General features: G+C 35.9%; 1 protein-coding gene across 2 annotated transcripts in view; it reads right to left on the bottom strand.

The window, feature by feature from the left end:
- Positions 1-1,588: 1,588 nt before the first annotated feature.
- ITGB8 (integrin subunit beta 8) overlaps positions 1,589-19,240 on the bottom strand; it is an 85,461-nt gene continuing 67,809 nt past the window's right edge. For both annotated transcript variants that reach the window (XM_033192845.1, XM_033192846.1), the window contains 6 exons: positions 18,216-18,350; positions 14,924-15,329; positions 12,184-12,409; positions 11,180-11,289; positions 7,509-7,672; positions 1,589-7,412 (listed from right to left, as the gene is read on the bottom strand). In XM_033192845.1, the coding sequence (XP_033048736.1) occupies positions 7,290-7,412; positions 7,509-7,672; positions 11,180-11,289; positions 12,184-12,409; positions 14,924-15,329; positions 18,216-18,350 (1,164 nt within the window). In that variant the 3' untranslated portion in view covers positions 1,589-7,289. The remainder of the gene's footprint in view (positions 7,413-7,508; positions 7,673-11,179; positions 11,290-12,183; positions 12,410-14,923; positions 15,330-18,215; positions 18,351-19,240) is intronic.

The following is a 19,240-nucleotide window of genomic DNA, read 5'->3' as shown; positions in this document are numbered from 1 at the left end:
AAAGCTCCTTAAGAACAGTTAATCTGGCCGGGTGCGCTGGCTCAAGCCAGTAATCCCAGCACTTTGGGAGGCCAAGGTAGGGGATCACGAGGTCAGGAGATGAGACCATCCTGGCTAACATGGTGAAACCCCGTCTCTGCTAAAACTACAAAAAATTAGCTGGGCGTGGTGGCGGGCGCCTGTAGGCCCAGCTACTCTGGAGGCTGAGACAGGAGAATGGAGTGAACCTGGGAGGCGGAGCTTGCCGTGAGCCGAGATGGCGCCACTGCACTCCAGCCTGGGCCACGAGCAAGACTCCATCTCAAAAAAAAGTTAATCTGTCTAAATGTCTTATTTCATTTTTAATATATCTACCTGTTGGGAACAGGCCCCAAAATCTGACCACAAACTGGCCCCAAAAACTGGTCGTAAACAAAATCTCTGCAGCACTGTGACATGCTGGTGATGGCCTTGATGCCAATGCTGGAAGGTTGTTGGTTTACTGGAATGAGGGCAAGGAACACCTGGCCCACCGGGGTGGAAAACTGCTAAGGCTTTCTTCTTCTTCTTTTTTTTTTTTTGAGGCGGAGTCTCGCTGTCTCCCAGGCTGGAGTTCAGTGTTGCAATCTCGGCTCATGGCAAGCTCCGCCTCCCAGGTTCACGCTATTCTCCTGCCTCAACCTCCCGAATAGCTGGGACTACAGGCGCCTGCCACCATGCCCGGCTTTTTTTTTTGTATTTTTAGTATAGACGGGGTTTCCTTAAGTTAGCCAGGATGGTCTCGATTTCCTGATCTTGTGATCTGCCCGCCTCCACCTCCCAAAGTGCTGGGATTACAGGCTTGAGCCACTGGCATTCTTAAACCACAAACAATAGCATGAGCGTCTTGTGCCTTAAGGACATGTTCATGCTGCCAATAGCTAGCCAGAGCCATCCCTCTATTTCAGTCCATCCCTTTATTTCCCATAAGGAATGCTTTCAGCAAATCTTATGACTGACTTGCTGTCAATAATTACCTGGGTAAATCTCTGTTCGGGGCTCTCAACTCTGAAGGCTGTGAGACCCCAGATTTCCCAAACCACACTCTGTATTTCTGTGTGAGTGTCTTTAATTCCACTAGCGCCACTGGGTTAGGGTCTCCACGACTGAGCTGATCTCAGCAGCTACCACATTCTGCTTTATTCTCTTCTCTAGGGTAAGGAAAATCACAATACATGGGTATTCAATAAAATTCAATTAATTTAAGTCTGACTTTTGTGAATGTGCAATTGAAGGTTATGAATATATTATACTTAAGATGGTGGTAGAAGTCTGGCACGTAGAAAATGCCTATTTTAACTTTTAGCTACTTTTTTCAAGTTTTTGTCATTAGAATATTTCTTCTGTTTCTACTGCAAATAACTATCAAAAAGGAAAACAACAACTGGGTTGGTCTCCCCTGTTTATCACTGGCCCTACAATTTTCTAGGAGTAGTATCTTTTTGGAATTATGTAATGTCCTCTGCTAATGACATTGTATACATGCTATTACATTTCCTTGTGGGACAAAGTACTGTTGTCTGGAAGCTTTGAGAGTAATGTAACACACAGTAAATAAAGAAGCGTTTTGTGTATTCTTAGATTTTTACATTTTTATTTTAAAACAGAGAATTTCATATTAATTAACACCTACTATTAAACAGAATGGTGCATTAATTAAATGCCTTGTCCTAACTGTTATAAGCTCTGTTAGAAAAATAAACATCTCACAACAAACTACAGTGTCAGCTCTTTAATAAATACATAAAACAGAAGTTAGTAGTCAGAGTTATATGAACAGGTTCATAGTATATTATGTGAAAGTATCATATTCTCCAATATTCTGTATCATTTAAGACAATTTAAGTTATGTATAATTCAAAGCCAGACATAATAAGAAATATGTTCAGTGACAATTTGCTTCTTTCTTACAGCTATATTATATTCAAATATTTAATTTAAAAATATATTCTATATTAAATTTCTTTTTACAAATGTAGTACTTGTTAGATGAAACAAAATAAGTTTTTAGGTTGCTGATAAGTTTAAAACATTTCTAATTTTTTCAGAAGTTCAAGAAACCATAATGAAGTAGCTAATAAATGTAAAATAGCTTAAAAGCTATGTTAAATATACACAAAATGAATTTCTATATTAATATGTGCAAATTTATATTTTCTTATAATTTAGAATTAAAGTATTTTATACTTAATATTCATAATAAAATTTATGTACCATACTTGTCATTGTGTAGAATTCTTACGAAAATTTCACATTTATCTGTGGGAATGTGTAAAGTTGGTAAAACTTCTTTACACTAATCACACATTTTCCATCCTTGATAATTGCAGTGTTTTTAAAAAAATACTATTGTATTAGACAATTTTAACTGAAGTAGGTTGTAGCGGCTAGAAACCTGATTAATAGAGTTAGCTTACAAAGATAAATTTTATGCAGAAAAGTATTCCAGGTAGATAAAATAGTAGTGTCATTACTCTCAGGTTTACATTAACAGCTGCCCAGATAGCTGAACAATTATTTCATATAATTCAAATAATTTAAATGAGCAGTTTTATAACAGTCGTCACATAAGCTTGAAGTTAAAGTGATCAGAGCCAAGGGGAAAAAAATCCACAAATGATAAAGAAGAATAAAAAGGAAGAGGACTCTAGAAGAAAGTTGGTTTTCACAGCACTGATTGGTTTTATCATATTTTTCTCCTGCCATTGACACAAGACATATAAGATGCTGCAAAACCTAACTATGACAGTTCATGTAATATTTTTCCAGTTAATTTTGTTTAAAAGTGAGATGATAATATAAAAGGATCTCATATAATAGAATAAAAAGAATAAAAAATTTGTTAATAAAACGTAGACATACCCACCCATTCTTGTTAGTTAAGTTAGGGTTTGCTGAAATCATTCGCACTCACATAAAGTATAAATGGGGCCTGAAAGAGCTTTTGTAAACTCAAGATGTGCAGGATCTGAGCTGATAATCAGTTAGGCTCCATGTTGAGTTGTGTGTGACTCAATTTTCCTGAAATTTTGGCTTCATATGTTATCATAAATGGGCTCTCAAATCTTTATAAGAAAGCAAAATTCCCCTAGACCTGTAAACCTTTAGGTAAAGTTGGATTAGTGTATTATTTATTCAAGCATAATTTTAAACACTGCATCTGAAGTGCCAGCAATTGCAAGAAGTGTCACAATGTCAGAGATGTTAAATTGAAAAAGTGTTGTCTTGGAATCAATGACATATAAATATGGATGTGTATAATCAGTTACACATAAAATTTGCTATAGAGGAATTATAAAAGAGAAGGAAAACTATCTGAAAGAATGTTAGCTATATCTCAGTGGTCTGCATTGCATAAAATAGAGTTCTTAAGGTCAATATAAATAAGGATAGTTGTAAATTAAATATTGAGTCAACATAACAGAATGCAACATGCACCTGATTGAGCTCCCATGTAACTGTATTTCACTTGATACTTTTATGAAAACATACATATTCCAAATCCTTCAAAATGAAAAGAAGCTCAAACAGTTGTGAAAATTTAGAATTCTTATATTTTAATGGGTCTGTCTTTGTTCAGGGGCATAGACTCAAATGAGCTTTAAGGTCAATTAAAGGTGTCTGGAAATGAAGAACTTCATTATACCATTAAATTCAGTTCTTTTTCACTATTAGGCTTATTAAGCTTGAAGCTTTAGAAAAATCTCTTGGGAAGAGTGAGTGGAAAAAACAGGAATAAGAAAAGAAAGAAAAAGCCTTTGAGTCTTATCTACTCTACCAGGTTCCCAGAGGAATATAATTCTACAGAGAAAATTCTTCATAGTCTATCATAATACATTTCAGTGTCTGATGGCTGACTGTTGTCTTACATAAGGATATCTTCAATGGATATTAAGTAAATATTACACATATATTTCAGATTTATTCTTTGAAGTATTGCATCTCATGTATCCACGAACTTTAATGTTGAGTTTTGGAAAATTGCTTCCAGAGATATCTATTGTGTTTAACCTTAGATTCTTTTTATTGTTGTTATTTTAATAAACCAAAGTAAACTGAACATTTAAGACATAATCAGATTTTTAGTGAATTTTTAAGTCTTCCAGAAAAGTCTATGACTTAATAAATATTAGCAAGTTTCCAAAAATATAACAAATGTTTATAAATACATGTGCACTGCAGTGCAATGGTGTCCCCAGAGAAATAAAATGCATAACAAAGCAAATGTTATGTTGTAGTGTATGTACGGCACATTTATAAATCATTACATACTTTAGGACACAAAAATGCTGTAGTACTAAAAGTGTTGTTCAAGTTCTCAATTCTGTTAACGATTTAAAATTTCATTAATTGTGTTTAATATCAATGAATCTCAAAAGGCTCCTGTGGCCACATTAGTTGAAAATAGACTCTATTTACATAAATTATTTAACCTAAGAGTACCCTGTGTTCCCTTACCATTTAATTAATTCTAACTAGTCAAATATTAATTTTCATCTCACAAATCATTACACAGGAAGATATCAATTATTCAAGTAAAATACAAGTCCTACAATCTTTAAACAATTAGCTTTTTAAGTAAAAACAAAAAAGGTAAGCACAAGACTTTGCAAGCATAACCACAATCATTGTGTAACAGTGAGTTGCCTACATGGAAGTTTGTCCCTTCCTATGGTAACAGCCTTGGTCCACTATAAAGTTAGTGCAAACAAGTGAGGGTGTAAAAAAATATAAACTCTTGATTTTTAAGGATTTCATTTTGTTATAGTCTTTTAGATACTTCATTCCATATGGGAATGTGTTTATTGTTCATAAACATCATAATGTTTGTTTCAAAAATTGTCATCATCTTAATTAATGGCTATCTTACATTTTTTCTTTTGGAGGGTTGTCAGGCATCCATCCATTTTCCTTTTTAAGAAGAATGTTATGTGTATTAGGATACTAAATCCAATTTTTACATTATTTTTAGTGATCAAAGGTTTCTTATACAAGCGACTCACAGTACTGAACTATGTCAATCTCTCGTTTGAGGAAGGAAGTGCAATTCAAGTTAGCATTGAAATTGCTTGGCTGTAAAGGACATGTAATAGAGCTGCTGTGTTTATTGGCCCCAGAACAACTTATTACAGGTTTTTCAGTTCTCTTTAGGGTAGACTATGAGATGGGGTTAGTCTTCATCAAATTGCAATATCCAGTACTTTAACTCAAGTGCTGGAAGACAGCAAATCTTGGAAGTTAATTATAAAAAAATATTTTAAATAGATTCCTTTGTTGTCATGGGCAAAACTGTGTATCCACACAGGACTGTTAGACTGCTAGCCAATAAAATCAGACTAAGTCCATAGGGATAAGGTAAGTGTAAAGAAATTTCCACTGGGGAAGACAAGGCTCATGGCCCATGTATCAAGGTCTCAAGCTGAGCACTGGAGAACTCCAGGGAACACTGTTCATATAGGCTATGGTATGAAGGAATTCCCTTGTTGGTGCGCCATGCTTCAGTCTCTTAAGAAGTTGATTAGCATGAAAGACTGGAAGCTGATTATGGACAATTCAGTTTGAGTTATTCTTTTCTATTTTGCTTTGAACTTTCCTTATACACTTAAGACTTGAGTAAATCACATTGAAAAACATTTGCCAATTGAATATTTTAAAGATTCAAGAGGTAGCATGATATTGTGCAATGAACACTGGCCTGGCAACGAGAAGATAGAAACTCCTTTCCAATGTGGCCACTTTATCACTTGAGTGTTCTTTGAGCAATCATTTAAGTTTTCTGAGGTTCAGTTCCCCAACTCACTAAAAAGGAGAATTAGCAGCCTGGCATGGTGGCTCATGCCTGTAATCCCAACACTCTGGGAGGCCGACGAGGGTAGATCACCTGAGGTCAGGAGTTTGAGATCAACCTGTCCAACATGGCAAAACCCCATCTCTACTAAAGATACAAAATTTAGCTGGGCATGGTGGTGGATGCCTGTAATCCCAGCTACTCAGGAGGCTGAGGCAGGAGAATTGCTTGAACCCGGGAGGCAGAGGTTGCAGTGAGCCCTGATCATGCCATTGCACTCCAGCCTGGGGGACAAGAGTGAAACTCCGTCTCAAAAAAAAAAAAAAAAAATAGCTTATTTCTAAGATATCATCTATTCTCCTCCAATTTTGTACTTTTATGGATTCTGGCAAGAAGGGTTGGAGTGATTCCGGGAGAGGACATCCTTAGGCTGCCTTGAAGAGAAAAGATAATATAGCTTTTCATTTAAAAAATGCTGATATCTACTTGCAATCAAAATCTAAGAAAACATTCAAAACGTGGTACTTTGCTTGAGGCAGAATTTCTAAGTATCTTGTGAATTAATGATCAGATAAATGAAATGGCCAAACAATCCCTTCAGTTTACCAGGTAAGAAGATACAAAACTCCACACCTGTGCACAATGAAGCTATTCAGATTTTGATGGTACTTTACAGTGTCCCCTATTAACATTCAGCTTTTAAAACCAGTATTCTGATAAAGTGACATTGTATTATTAGTTTTTTATGGCAGTAGTAACTTAGCACTTAATTAATCCAGTCATCTGTGACATATATAAAATTATCCTGTAAAAAAGAAAACAAAACACAAAGGCAAAGAGGAGAGAAAGCTGGAATTAGTATCCATCTTGTAAAAGAAGCAAACCATAAAAACACATGCATAAAACTACACACTTTAAAAAGCAATAATCTTTTAAGATTAAGGTTTTATCTGTTCACCTCTTGAAAGAATGAAACACGAATCATTTACTCGTCTAGCTGTTCTTGTCTATTCAACCACCAGCTGTTGAAGTGTTTGGCAACCTTAGAATATACTTGCCAGATTATTTTTTTCCTCGCATGTCCAGTGCAGGGATTACTGTACCCTTGTAGTGACACAATGCTAAACTCTCTCACAGCATTGTTCTCTCTGGGAAGCGTAGGGATAACAGGTACCTGTAAAGTGTAATCAGTGCTCTTCAGAGGATCTACATTCTATGCTGATCTAAATAAGTTATATATTACAGTAAAGTGCTACAATGACACTAGTCTCAAACAGTAGTAAGACACATTTTTCTCTGAAAAAGTCAGCAGCTATGTGAGTCACATCATGATGAGGATGCTTGTCAGTCTTCGTTCGAGTGTACAACCAGCAACTGGCATGACCGTGAGCAATTTGCCTCCTCCTGTGACTTTTAAAATTATAATCTTTAGGAGCAATTATTAAGAATTCCAGTTTCCCATTAAGTATTTAAAAATCTTTTTTTAGAAGTTGCACCTGAAAGTTTCACGAGCATTTAATTTGCTGATATCCATTTTTATTTCTTCAGGCTTCTCACGTCTGTAGGTGACTGCTCTTGTGCAAACACTTTGCAGAATCAACTTATCCTTAATGGAGAAGAAATATTATTATTAACTAAGGGCCTAAATATTGTAACTAGGCAATAACATACTGTTAGCAATTCTTTTTTAGAATTCACTCACCTTTTTTGAGGCTGACACTCTGTAATCGGACGAGGACTTAATTTTGTTACTATTCCATTGTAGTATCACCTGTCTAATGATAAGGACTTTAAGCAACCCAATCAAGAATGTAACTATGAAAATGATGAAAAATATTCTCAAGTAGCTTGGGCTGGAGAAACACTCTGTAATGAAGCAAACAAATACATGGATTAAAAATTGAAATAAGTAAATCAAAAGAGTCTATCACGTAAATGATGTTCACGCCTCAATTAATAGTGCCAAAGATATTTGCAAATCTACATTTTCAAATCAGGGGATTGAAATTACCTTTGATTCAGAAACAGTAAGCTCTCTAATTTTTCTTGCACGTTTATTATGAAAATATTTTCAATAGACAACCCTCCTTTGGAGAATAGTCACGATTAAGGTATTCAATCATACTATTCCTTTGCAGCTTGATTCTTTAATTGTGTTAACTGGAATATGTCCATGTCCCATAACCAAGCATAATTTTATCCAAGACAGAAAGAGGAATAGTTTTTGTGGTGTGTACGGTTGATCACTAAATGGAAAATAGGATTTCAAAAAATTATTGAGCCATTCTGGGCCTTAGGAGATGTTTCTCTTGTTATGTTTCGTCTTCATTTGTTCCACGCCAATAATGGAAAATAAAATAAACATCTGCAGAAACTAAAATCAAAACTACTCTAATAGGTAAATAAATATTTCTTCAGAAATTGAAGTGTAAATCTTCATTATTATTATACATGGCTTCTCCAGGAAATAGGAGTGTCCAATTTGGGATAACATGAAAATATCATTCTTCATTTTTCATTAATTTACTTTTTACTTGTCGTTAACTACACCTATTCCATTTGCCTCTAAAAATGCACTGTGTATTTTAAGAACAAATAATACTTAGGACAAATAATTACTAGCTGGAAAAAGAAATGTTGTGTTAAGAGGAGGGACATGCTAGATCTCGTTTTAGCACCAGATCTTTGGCACACCGTCATTGCCAAAGATCTGGCGCTTAAAAGTCTACAGACTCTGTTGTTGCCAGAGGCATTACCCTAATCTAAGAGGAATATGGTTACACAATAGGCAAGTATTCCATAGAACTAACGCACCAGCTGCCCCAGATTAATAAAATTACTTTGTGGCTAAAGAGGCCTGTGTGCCCCCACCCATTCTCCAAGGTTTGGGGACCTCATCCAAAGTTCCAAGGTCTCCCTGAGAGGGCCACTAGGGTGGTGACCTGCCAAGGCTTAGCATAGTGCACCTCCCAACCAATCCTGGCTGATCTGGGTCTGAATTTCCAGTGAGGACTAAGCATGTTTTTGAATAAGGCTAAGCTCGGTGATAAGGGAAAGGGTTCCTCTCAAGCGAGAAGACTTAATTAAGCCTATTTGTGTGTGTGTGTGTGTGTGTGTGTGTGTGTGTGTGTGTGTGATAAGGTACTTTGAAAGAAAGGTCAAAGGCTATCTCAGTGCTACAGCTGGAATGGAAACACCAAATGCCAGTGTAGGTCCCTGTTGCTACAGGTCTCACAGAGAGAGAATCCAAAATATTCTGCTCAAAGGTGGTATCTTTTGAGGCTTCCACAGTGACTTCCGGTTCATAACACACACGCCTTCTATTCTGACAGATTGTCATTTCCTTTGGTTGATTTAGGACTACTCAATCAGCTGAGGCAGATCCTCAGAGGGGGCGCCCGGCTTCATTCCACTTAGTGGCTTCTCGCCTGGTGGGAGCTCAGCCAGAGGGACCGAAAAAACAGCCTTTAAGTGCTACTGAGTGGATAGATAATAGAGGTGCCTAACAAATGCCCTTTCCCTCTCCTTGCACAATAGTTGTGAAGGGGAGGGGCGGCCCCTAGCTACTGACACATTTTGGAAATATTTCTAATAGGTTAGAACAGAGGGCATTTTCGGAGCTCCAATCTGCATGCATATTTAAATGCTATGAGTGGTCAAACATTCATGCCTAGCCTATACTTTCCTTAGTTTAGGTCAGGCCAGGACTTTTCCTAAGGAGCTTTAAGGGAATACTTTTTGTAACAACACTTAAGTCAAAGTAGTATTTACTTAACATAATAAATGACATGTTGATAGTAAGGCCTTATTTATTAGAAAGGCACTTGGCTTTCTGGAGTGATTGCTGCAGCTCCAGCTGGCAGCACATGGGGCTCTTTTCAGAGCCAAGTTCATTATGGGCTAAGATCAGTGTGGATGTGAGGGAAAAAGGAAACAACACTCTGGAGAAAGTTTATTCTTTTGTGCAGTCTCTCTAAGAGCTGGAGTTTTTCTTACAGGTTGGAGAGACTTGAAATAATAGTTGCAATAGGAATGTTTTAATAAAGATATAATTTCAAGGTTAGTTTCTAATGCATGTGGAGGTCCACACCTTACCCCTGTGCAAAGTAGAGTTCTGGGTTCTAAATAACTTTTTGTTTTGTTTTGCTTTTGTTGTTTTTTTTTAAAACAGCTTTATTAAATATCATTGATATACAAAAACTGCACATGTTAATGTATACAATATAACGAGTTTATGATTCAGTTTTTTAAATCTCCCAAAGATGGTACCCTATAACCACTGAGTGTGCTTGCTATGGTGTGGCTGAGTGGTTAGGTTTCCCGTCTCATCTATACAGCTGAATTCCCATGCAATGTACTTCCATGGAAAGGCATCCAAATAAATTGGCTGTCAAGTCCTCAGTGAACCAGAAATATGAGTTCCCCATATAGACTCATTTCACTAAGTGATGAAGTCTGCCGAGCCATAATTTTCCTTCATAATTCAAACTTGCTTCAAGTTCTGAACTTCATCATGTCTAATCAATATTTGCTTTCATGTTTCAGGTGAAGCCAAAAAATTCTAAGTAAAAATGATCTGCTTTTACAAAATACGTAACTTGAAAAGTGCCATTCCTTCCTGGTGCTTTTCATTTTGATAAAAATATAGCTTAAGGATGAATGATCATAAATGTGACATAATGAAAAGGGTATGGAACTTTTAGTTTGAAGATCTTGGTCTAAGACATGTATCTTAACATTACTAGTTAAGAGATAGCAGCCCTCATACAAAAATTTCCCTGAACCTCAGTTTCCCCATCTGTAAAATGGAGATTATACCAATCTCAAAGAGTTGTATGACATTAAATGAGCCAGTGAACATGAAGGAAGTATCTAAGGTAGAAGATGACACATAAACACATATTTACTATTGTTATAAAGAATAAAGCAATGTTTTTTTAAATTTAATTCAAAATTTAAAAATAAAGCCCTCAGTCCTCTCTCTCTCTTTTTGTTTTTTTAAACAGGGTTTCGCTCTTGTTGCCCAGGCTGCAGTGCAATAGCACGATCTCAGCTCGCTGCAACCTCCACCTCCCGGATTCAAGCGATTCTCCTGCCTAAGCCTCCTGAGTAGCTGGGATTACAGGCGCCAGCCACCTGACCGATTTTGTATTTTTAGTATAGATGGGGTTTCACCATGTTGGCCAGGCTGGTCTCGAACTCCTGACCTCAGGTGATCCAACAGCCTTGGCCTCCCAAAGTGCTGGGACTAAAGGTGTGAGCCACCACACCTGGCCCGGTCCTTTCTTTAGCATGGTTACTTATGGGTCTTTTGGGGGAAGATCATCCTCTACAGACACTATTCTGTGCTTTGATTATTAAGCTTTGGTCTACCTGAAGTTTGGTCGACATAATGCTGTTGTTCCACGAGAGCACATGAGGTTTTGCACTGATCAAGTATAGCCTGAGACAAATTGTGAGGGTGAAGGCATTGCACACAATTCCTGCAAGGGGAAACAGAAGTGAAAATATTTATTCTTTAAAAAGGTGGTAGACTATAATATTTTCCACAAGAAAACAAAACACAAAATAACAATGCAGAAACAAATCAAATTTTGATTATGTTCATTAGAAATTACGCCGTCATTACATTGAAGGATTGCATTTCCAAATGATTTAAATAAATTACCATGCATAATTCTAAAAAACTTACTTGAGCTACTAATCTGAGAAAGTCAATGGTTTAAAATGCTGAATAAAACAAACTGGAAGTTACAGTGATGTTTAGATTAGTAGTCTTTGTGCAGATCTCAAATTGTTACTGAAATATTTATTGGCACAAAAGAGTAATGTTGCCTTCATTTAACATATCACCTTTCATTTATAGATCACTTATTTCTAAGGTGTGTCACGGACACCATTGTTCTTTATCATTAAAATATTAAAAATAAAACATAGCAGTAACAGCTAACATTCTATGATTGCCATGCATCAAGTACAAAGGTGAGTTTTTTTATGTGAATCATTTGATTCTTTCACAGAAATATAGCAAGGTATTATTACTATCCTCACTTTTGATATCAGGAAACTGAAGCACAGATAATTGTAACAACTTGTTCTAGATCACTCTATTACTAAATAGTATGCTGGGCAGCAGGCAACCTCTAATTTCCAAAAAGCTACGGTAGTGAGTGTCCAGATTTATTCCAATGCTTCCACAGCTATCCAGGGGTCAAAGATATGAATTTAAGTCTTCTAATTCATAGCATTTCTCATTTAATTCTTTTTTAGCGTGCTGGTCACCATGTATCCGGCAACGTTTAAGATTAAGGAAGTCAGAACAAAAAAGGACAAAAGTAGCTATTCTTTGTGTATGTTTGGAATCAGAGAAATCATACCAGTTTTCCTTGCAGGCCGTATGACAGGTGGGGCAGTGTTCACAGAAGCGGCCGATGCTCCTGGGATCGGTGCACTCACACCTTCCACACACACACGTGCCTCTTCCACTGCACACTTGGCCCTTTGAATTGACACAGTGCTGGGCTGCTGCTGAAGGGCACTGGCACCGATCTCCCTCCCAGCCACTGAAGCATTGGCATCTGCCTGCTTCACACTCTCCATGCCCTGTGAGGAAGACACCGCAGGACCTACGTTATCTGGATCACTGACTTTGTAAAGAGTTTTCAACCATGGATTCCTGTATCATCTCCATGGAAACGCACTGACAGTCCAATGAATGGAAACAGCATCACTTTTTCGTTGGTCTGACATAAAGTGTTGGATTTAGGAGGATCTGTTTTCAAAGCTGTTCTACTGTAGATAATCTCCTCATGCTAATGCACTCTGCTAACAAGCATGAAGGGCATCCCTGTTTAGTGACTGCCAGACTACTTGAATGTCATTGCATATTCAGTTTTACATTAAAACCACACACATTATCAAGAAACTGCAAAGGCCGAAGTAATGTTAACTCCCTGACTTGAGGTTAAAAAAAATACAGGTATTTGATTAATGGCTTCCATCACCTATTCTCTCAGTCTTCTGATGTTGCTGAAGGCCTAGGATAACTTGACAGGACTGTGAGGCAAACCTTTCTAGTGCTTCAGTACTGCTAATGCCATGTTTAGGGATCAGATCTCTTGGGAAGTTGAACAAATGCTTTCACATCCTCAGTGCATTATTTAGTAAGTTAGCAGGGCAGATACTCCTCTATCCTGTGAGCTGTTCTTAGATGGTAAATGAAAAAAAGAAAGAAAGATGGTGTGTGTGTGGTGGGGGGACATTTATGCATGTGGGGTGAAGAAAACAGTTACACAGAGTTAAATGGATTTTAGACAGAAAAAGTGTCCAAAACTTAATATGCCAGTGTGCACCAGAAATTGTCAAAAGGGGGTACATTTCACGTGATTATATAGGAATTCTGAAGCTTATCTAGCCACAAACCAACCTTCCCCTTTTCTCCCTCTCGCCCTCCCTGCCTCCTTTCCTTTCTCCTTCCTCCCCTCCCTTCCTTCCTTCTATCATTCTCCCTTCCTTTCCTTTCTTAGCTCCCTCTCTCTCTTCTTTTACTGCTGAGCACCTCACAGGATAATTGTTCCACAGATTCTACTGTAGGACCAGCTCAATTTGCTAAGTGTAAAACTAATGAAGTCCAGGCCAGACAAATGTCGGTCAAGCCCTGTGTGCTGTGCAAGCTTATGCTGAATCCTCGCCAGCAGGCCTGTGAACATGTGTTTTTATTCCCAAAGGAGACTAGTGGAGAAAGTACATGTCAGTTACAGTCTGCACTTACACAGAAACAATTCAAAGCAGATTTTCAACTGCTTGTGGGTCAGTAGTATCATACTCATATAGAAAAGCTAGTACACTAGATATTTTACTGCAGAGACTGGGACAAATACTCAAATGTATTTGAAACTCTCTTGAGAGACTGACAGTTGTGGGACGTGACTTCAGAAAATTCTTTCTCTTCACTGTAAAATAATATTTTTCCTTCCTGTAAAATATGGTAGACAACTGCTGGTTCATTTTAAAGTCATCTATAATCCATCCTACCCATGATGTCAGTTACAGTTGAATACATGTTTGTATATTAAAATATTCTATGTATGTTATAGAAAAAAAGACAATTTCCACTGCACATTTAGGTGATACAGGCCAAATTTTCAGCTTAGACTAGATTGTACCATTTATTTTTTATAGGTTTGTTACATCCCATATGCTTATGATGACATGTTTCCATTCATCAATAATTTAACAAATATTTATTAACTAAAATGCAGATACTAAAAAGATGTTTTTCTCAATGAGTAAATTTAGCATATTGTCACAGGAAAATTATCACAGAACTCATATGACAGGTAATTTATTTAATTGACTTAAAAACAGTATTTTGTTTTAGTTTGCAAATGTTGATTAGATTTTCTGGAATCTAACCTGTAGGTGGCAGTAAATTGAATAGCCCAAGAGTAATCTTGGTATTTTTATTTTAATTTATTTTATGTTTAAAATTTGGTCTGTGTGTGGCCTCAAGGACGAATCTTTTAGATTACTTAGTAAGGCAGTATTTTCTTGAAGAATGCTGTCCTTTGGCAGTTTTGTTGCTGGTGGTGGCCCAAAATAAACTGGAGAGGCTTAAATTACTGCCAGCTTAGAATACCATTTATAATAATGCATTAAAGATTTTCATATGAATGAAAAATATACTCTTATACCTCACTCCCTATCATTCTGACAGAAATAAAATCCTATGTACAAGTTGGAGGGAGTGACCATTTACCAGAATGAATCAGATCCTTCTAGAAGAATACTCTGATTCTTCCAGAAAATGTGTCAGATATCATCAGCATTTCCTTTTCTGGTATATTTCTTTCCAAGATCAAGGAAAGCATGAGAATAACAATTAATTTTAGATTTTTATTTTGAAGCATTTCCTGTATAAAATAGGTTAAAATATAAATATCAAAATCACATACTATAAATCTGTTGCCATGCCCTAATTTCATGGACGATGAAACTTTGAATAACAAATTCAGATTCAATTTTGCTAATTTGTAAAGATGTGACTTAAAGATACTTTAATATCTATGCTGGTGTAATAGTGACAAGTAAAAGCTGCCTGTATATATTTATACTCACCAGCACACAGATTTCCATGGTGATATGGACAAGAAAAGTCATCCTTTTCACAGTATTTTCCATACACTTTTCCAAGCTTAATTTTGTGGCATGAACATTTCCCACAAACACAAACTCCTCGACCACTGCAAACAGGTTGATCCTTGTGTGACTTGCAACTCTCAGAAGAAAACTGATCTTCATCAAAATGACATTTATTCTCATCACACTGGAAACACTTGGAATCTAGAAAAGTTTCATCTACACACTTTCCTTTAGGTCCTCTGTTGTCCTCACACTGACAGCTGCAGTTTCTGTGTATATGAATTTTAGCGGTTTCATTAAAACCAATAGGTTTGATTATTGCATAGTTTTTTCCTCCTGTGACATCACATTTTTTCATTGTAACTGTTACATTGAAAAGAACCTAAATTTAGGAGGAAAAAGGAAACATATTTACATACCTTAATTATTTTTATTACTGATATTATATCTGTTAATAACTGCATTGATAAGAAACCATCTTAGAGAAATTAAAAATATTTGTAAAATAAACACATGTAATCTCTTTCATATACATGCAACATCTCTTTTTAATGTCATTTATTCTCCAATTAATGAGCTTGAGAGTTAAAGAATATAATGACTGCTAATCCCTATATTGCACCATTAAATAGACTTGAGTGCAAGCCTTTTTGAAGTGTCTACCCCATCACTGATGATTAATTTCTTGGCAAACATGAGAAAGAATAGACCATTTTCTAAATTCAGCCATTAAAATGTGGGGTATTGAATATTTGACACTAGAGATAGATCACATAAACCAAAGTAAAGGGCTTCTGCTCTACTGGTTTAAAACCCTGAGATGAGGCCTGGCGCGGTGGCTCACGCCTGTAATCCCAGCACTTTGGGAGGTCAAGGCAGTTGGATCGCCCGAGGTCAGAAGTTCGAGATCGGCCTGGTCAACATGGTGAAACCCCATCTCTGCTAAAAATTCAAAAATTAGCTGAGTGTGGTGGCATGAACCTGTAGTCCCAGCTACTTGGAGGGAGGCTGAGGCAGGAGAATCACTTGGATTGCAGTGAGCCAAGATCACACCACTGCACTACAGCCTGAGTGACACAGCGAGACTCCGTCTCATAAACAAATAAATAAATAAATAAATAAATAAATAAAAGATTTTAAAAACCCTGAGATAAGATGTTCAAATGAACAATTTTAATTTTGTTCCTATTTTCTAGGAGCCCAAGTAAAGTTTCGGAGTTAAATTTTAGTTTATACAGGGTTTCAGTGGAGGAAAACATGTGGCTTTCTGTGATGTTACCCAAAAGAAAATTGTTTAGGACTCTCATTCTCAAATCTTAAGACCTCAGCACAGGTCATCTGTTTGTCTCAGTGGAAGAAGATAGCCCAGAACTAAGGAGCTGGGCTGGCAGGAACTGGTCAAATGTTTTCTTTTTCTCTATTTCTTCTTTTTGCACAACACAATTGATTTAATATGTCTATTTATATTTGTTGGCTCACCTTACCGTCTTTAGGTACTTTGGTTAATAAGGTATATTTATTTCATGTTGGATTGAGATCCATTACAATTTAAAATTAATTTGTGCTGAGCTTTTTGGTTGGAATATGTGTCTATGATACAAAAATATAAAGTATCTAAATTTGGCTTATATATACATGAAACACTAGAATTTGTTCTGTAATATTAAAATCAATACAGTTGGTGTTATACTTAAAATGCTTTTGTCTTTGAGAATGCTGAGGCTTAACAGATACGTAAGTTAATGTGGCCACTGCCATCTCTAACAGTAGATCATACTCTGGGGTTTCTGTAACTAAGAGGTCGTATGACTATTCCTGAGAGTTAAACTATTTATACCACTCAATTGAAAGTGAAGGAAAGATGGCATGTAAACCAATGAAAAGAAAAAAACAATGTAACAGGTAAGAAAAACCATTCTTCCAAAATGAGATTTTGAAGGAACTATTTCTAAGACAGTAGCCGTTTTTTCATGAAGTAACTTAGTGCTATATTTGCTAGTAAAAAGTTTTCTCTGTAGTTTTAATGAAAAGCCAAAGTGTATTTTGCAAAATATGATATCCTTTGAACAAAATCCATGGAGTGATCATAGAAGAAACCACAGAATTAGAAACTTGCAATAATTAATTTAAAATATACAGCTCTAAAATTCCTAAGATAGAAAAACATATTCTAACTAAAGAGAAGACAGGATTCTCTTTTATTCATTTTTAGAATCTTCTATCACTTTCAATAACTTTTTCTTTTTTTCTATAGCATGACATTACATAATTAATCATCATAGAACTTCAGAGGAAAGGGGGTTGGAAATCTTCTAGTCCAAGTCATTCATTTAAAAATGAGACAATGCCTCATGACATAAATGACTCACTCAAAATCACTTCACCCAACAAAGACTATATGTTTCTTTGTGTTACTCTTTCTATTGTGCCAATCCTTGGAGAATCTCTATCTCCTCTGGTGCTGTTTCCTGATACTGTTACAATCTGGATCTCTCTCCTTTACGTCCCATTCTTTTTTGGTAAATGATGGCTCTTCTCATTTTGTATTGTTTTTAACAAATTTCCATACCTCCTTCTAGATAATTTAGATAATTATGAGTGTATTGGGGCAATCACAAAGTGAAAGATTTTGAAATTCTTAGCCTTTATCAACTGCTCTATCATTCCCATTCTTTTCTGTGGTATGTGACTTTAAATTTCACATTACTTTGAGACTTTGTGAATATGAAACCAAAAAGGCATTATCATTATTATAAGTATAGACACTACTTATTTGAGAATAAATGATTTCCTAATTTATGCTGGTCATGACACCTAAGTTTAAAGTTACTATTGATAAATAATATTGTTTAATATTACACACACACACACACATTGAAAGTGAAGGAAAGATGGCATGTAAGCAAATGAAAAGAAAAAAACAATGTAAAAGGTAAAAAAAAAACATTCTTCCAAAATAAGATTTTGAAGGAAATAACTATTTCTAAGACAGTAACCGTTTTTATACATATTAAAATGTATAAGTTTTATACATATTTTATACATACAGGTTTTATACATATTAAAACCTGAGAGTTGGAGAGAACAATAGACTGAGCTAAAACAAAGAGGAACTTTGAGGAGAGACAATGAAAGTTACCCTGAAGTATAAATAAGATTCTTAGAGTCAGTAGTAAGTAAAATGTTTCAGAATGGTTTGACTTTTCTGTAAGAAAGTATGCCAAGCAACTTAGTTTATTTTAAAAGGGAAAAATGCACACCCACATACTTCATGATTGCTTGTCACGTTTCTGCATCCCTCCATGCCTGGCTTTCTGGACCCATCTGGACAGATGGCGGTAATGTTGAAATAGACACCTTGTACCTGGTTTTCCACATGAACTTTCACTTCTGAAATGAGCTTCTGCAGAGACATTATTTTTAAATTACATATGAGAGTAGTTTCAAATGTAAGCAACAAAGCAGAGTCAAGCTTATTAAATCATTATAGATTTAATTTTAACTAGATCAAAGAGTCTGTTTCTATAAAAGGATGAATAAAAACAGTGTTTCCACATAAAGACCCAATTGTATTTGAAATACATAAGAAATACTGAAGGATTAGATTATCTGCATTCAAATTATTCTATTTTTTTTACGTATTTCCATGACTGCATTTTGAGCCCTTCAAAGATATTTATCAGTCTGTTAACAAAATAGCCATTTTTATTCCAGTAATAACTACATTTTATGATAAAGTATAATTAAACATTGAGAACACATATATCATCATAAAGGGTAAATCTTGACACCTTAAAATGTAGAAAATGCTTCTGTCATATAAAGCTGCTAAAGAAATATTTTTTGTTTCAAACAATTGAGACTATCATGATAGCTAAAATGCCTTATTGACGCAGAATTGACAAGTACATTTTAGGGAGGCCATTTCTACACTGAAGGAACAAGAATTACCTAACAGATATGGTTCTATGTGGTTCTATAAGGTTCTCCAAGAATGGCTTAGAATTTTTTCCCAAGTCCCTGGGACTTGTTTGTGTCAGCCAAGCTTGTTGCAATCCTTAATACCAAAATAGGGCCTCTTACTGGGCAGAAAACCATTCATTCATTCATTTATTCACCGATGTATACACTCATTCAATAAATATCTATTTAATGCTTATTGTGTGGCAGGCACACACTAATTTCTTTCTCTACAGTCTTCGACTTCCAAAGGATCTATCTAACTTCAATGTATACTTCAGATCTGTGTGCACTTTATTGCATACAGCTAAGAGTCTACCACATGCAAAAATC

This window comes from Trachypithecus francoisi, unplaced genomic scaffold (genome assembly GCF_009764315.1).
Source record: "Trachypithecus francoisi isolate TF-2019V2 unplaced genomic scaffold, Tfra_2.0 Lachesis_group4, whole genome shotgun sequence".
NCBI lineage: Eukaryota > Metazoa > Chordata > Mammalia > Primates > Cercopithecidae > Trachypithecus > Trachypithecus francoisi.
The sequence above is the reverse complement of the archived record's forward strand: the minus strand, read 5'-3'. Positions and strand labels throughout refer to the sequence as shown.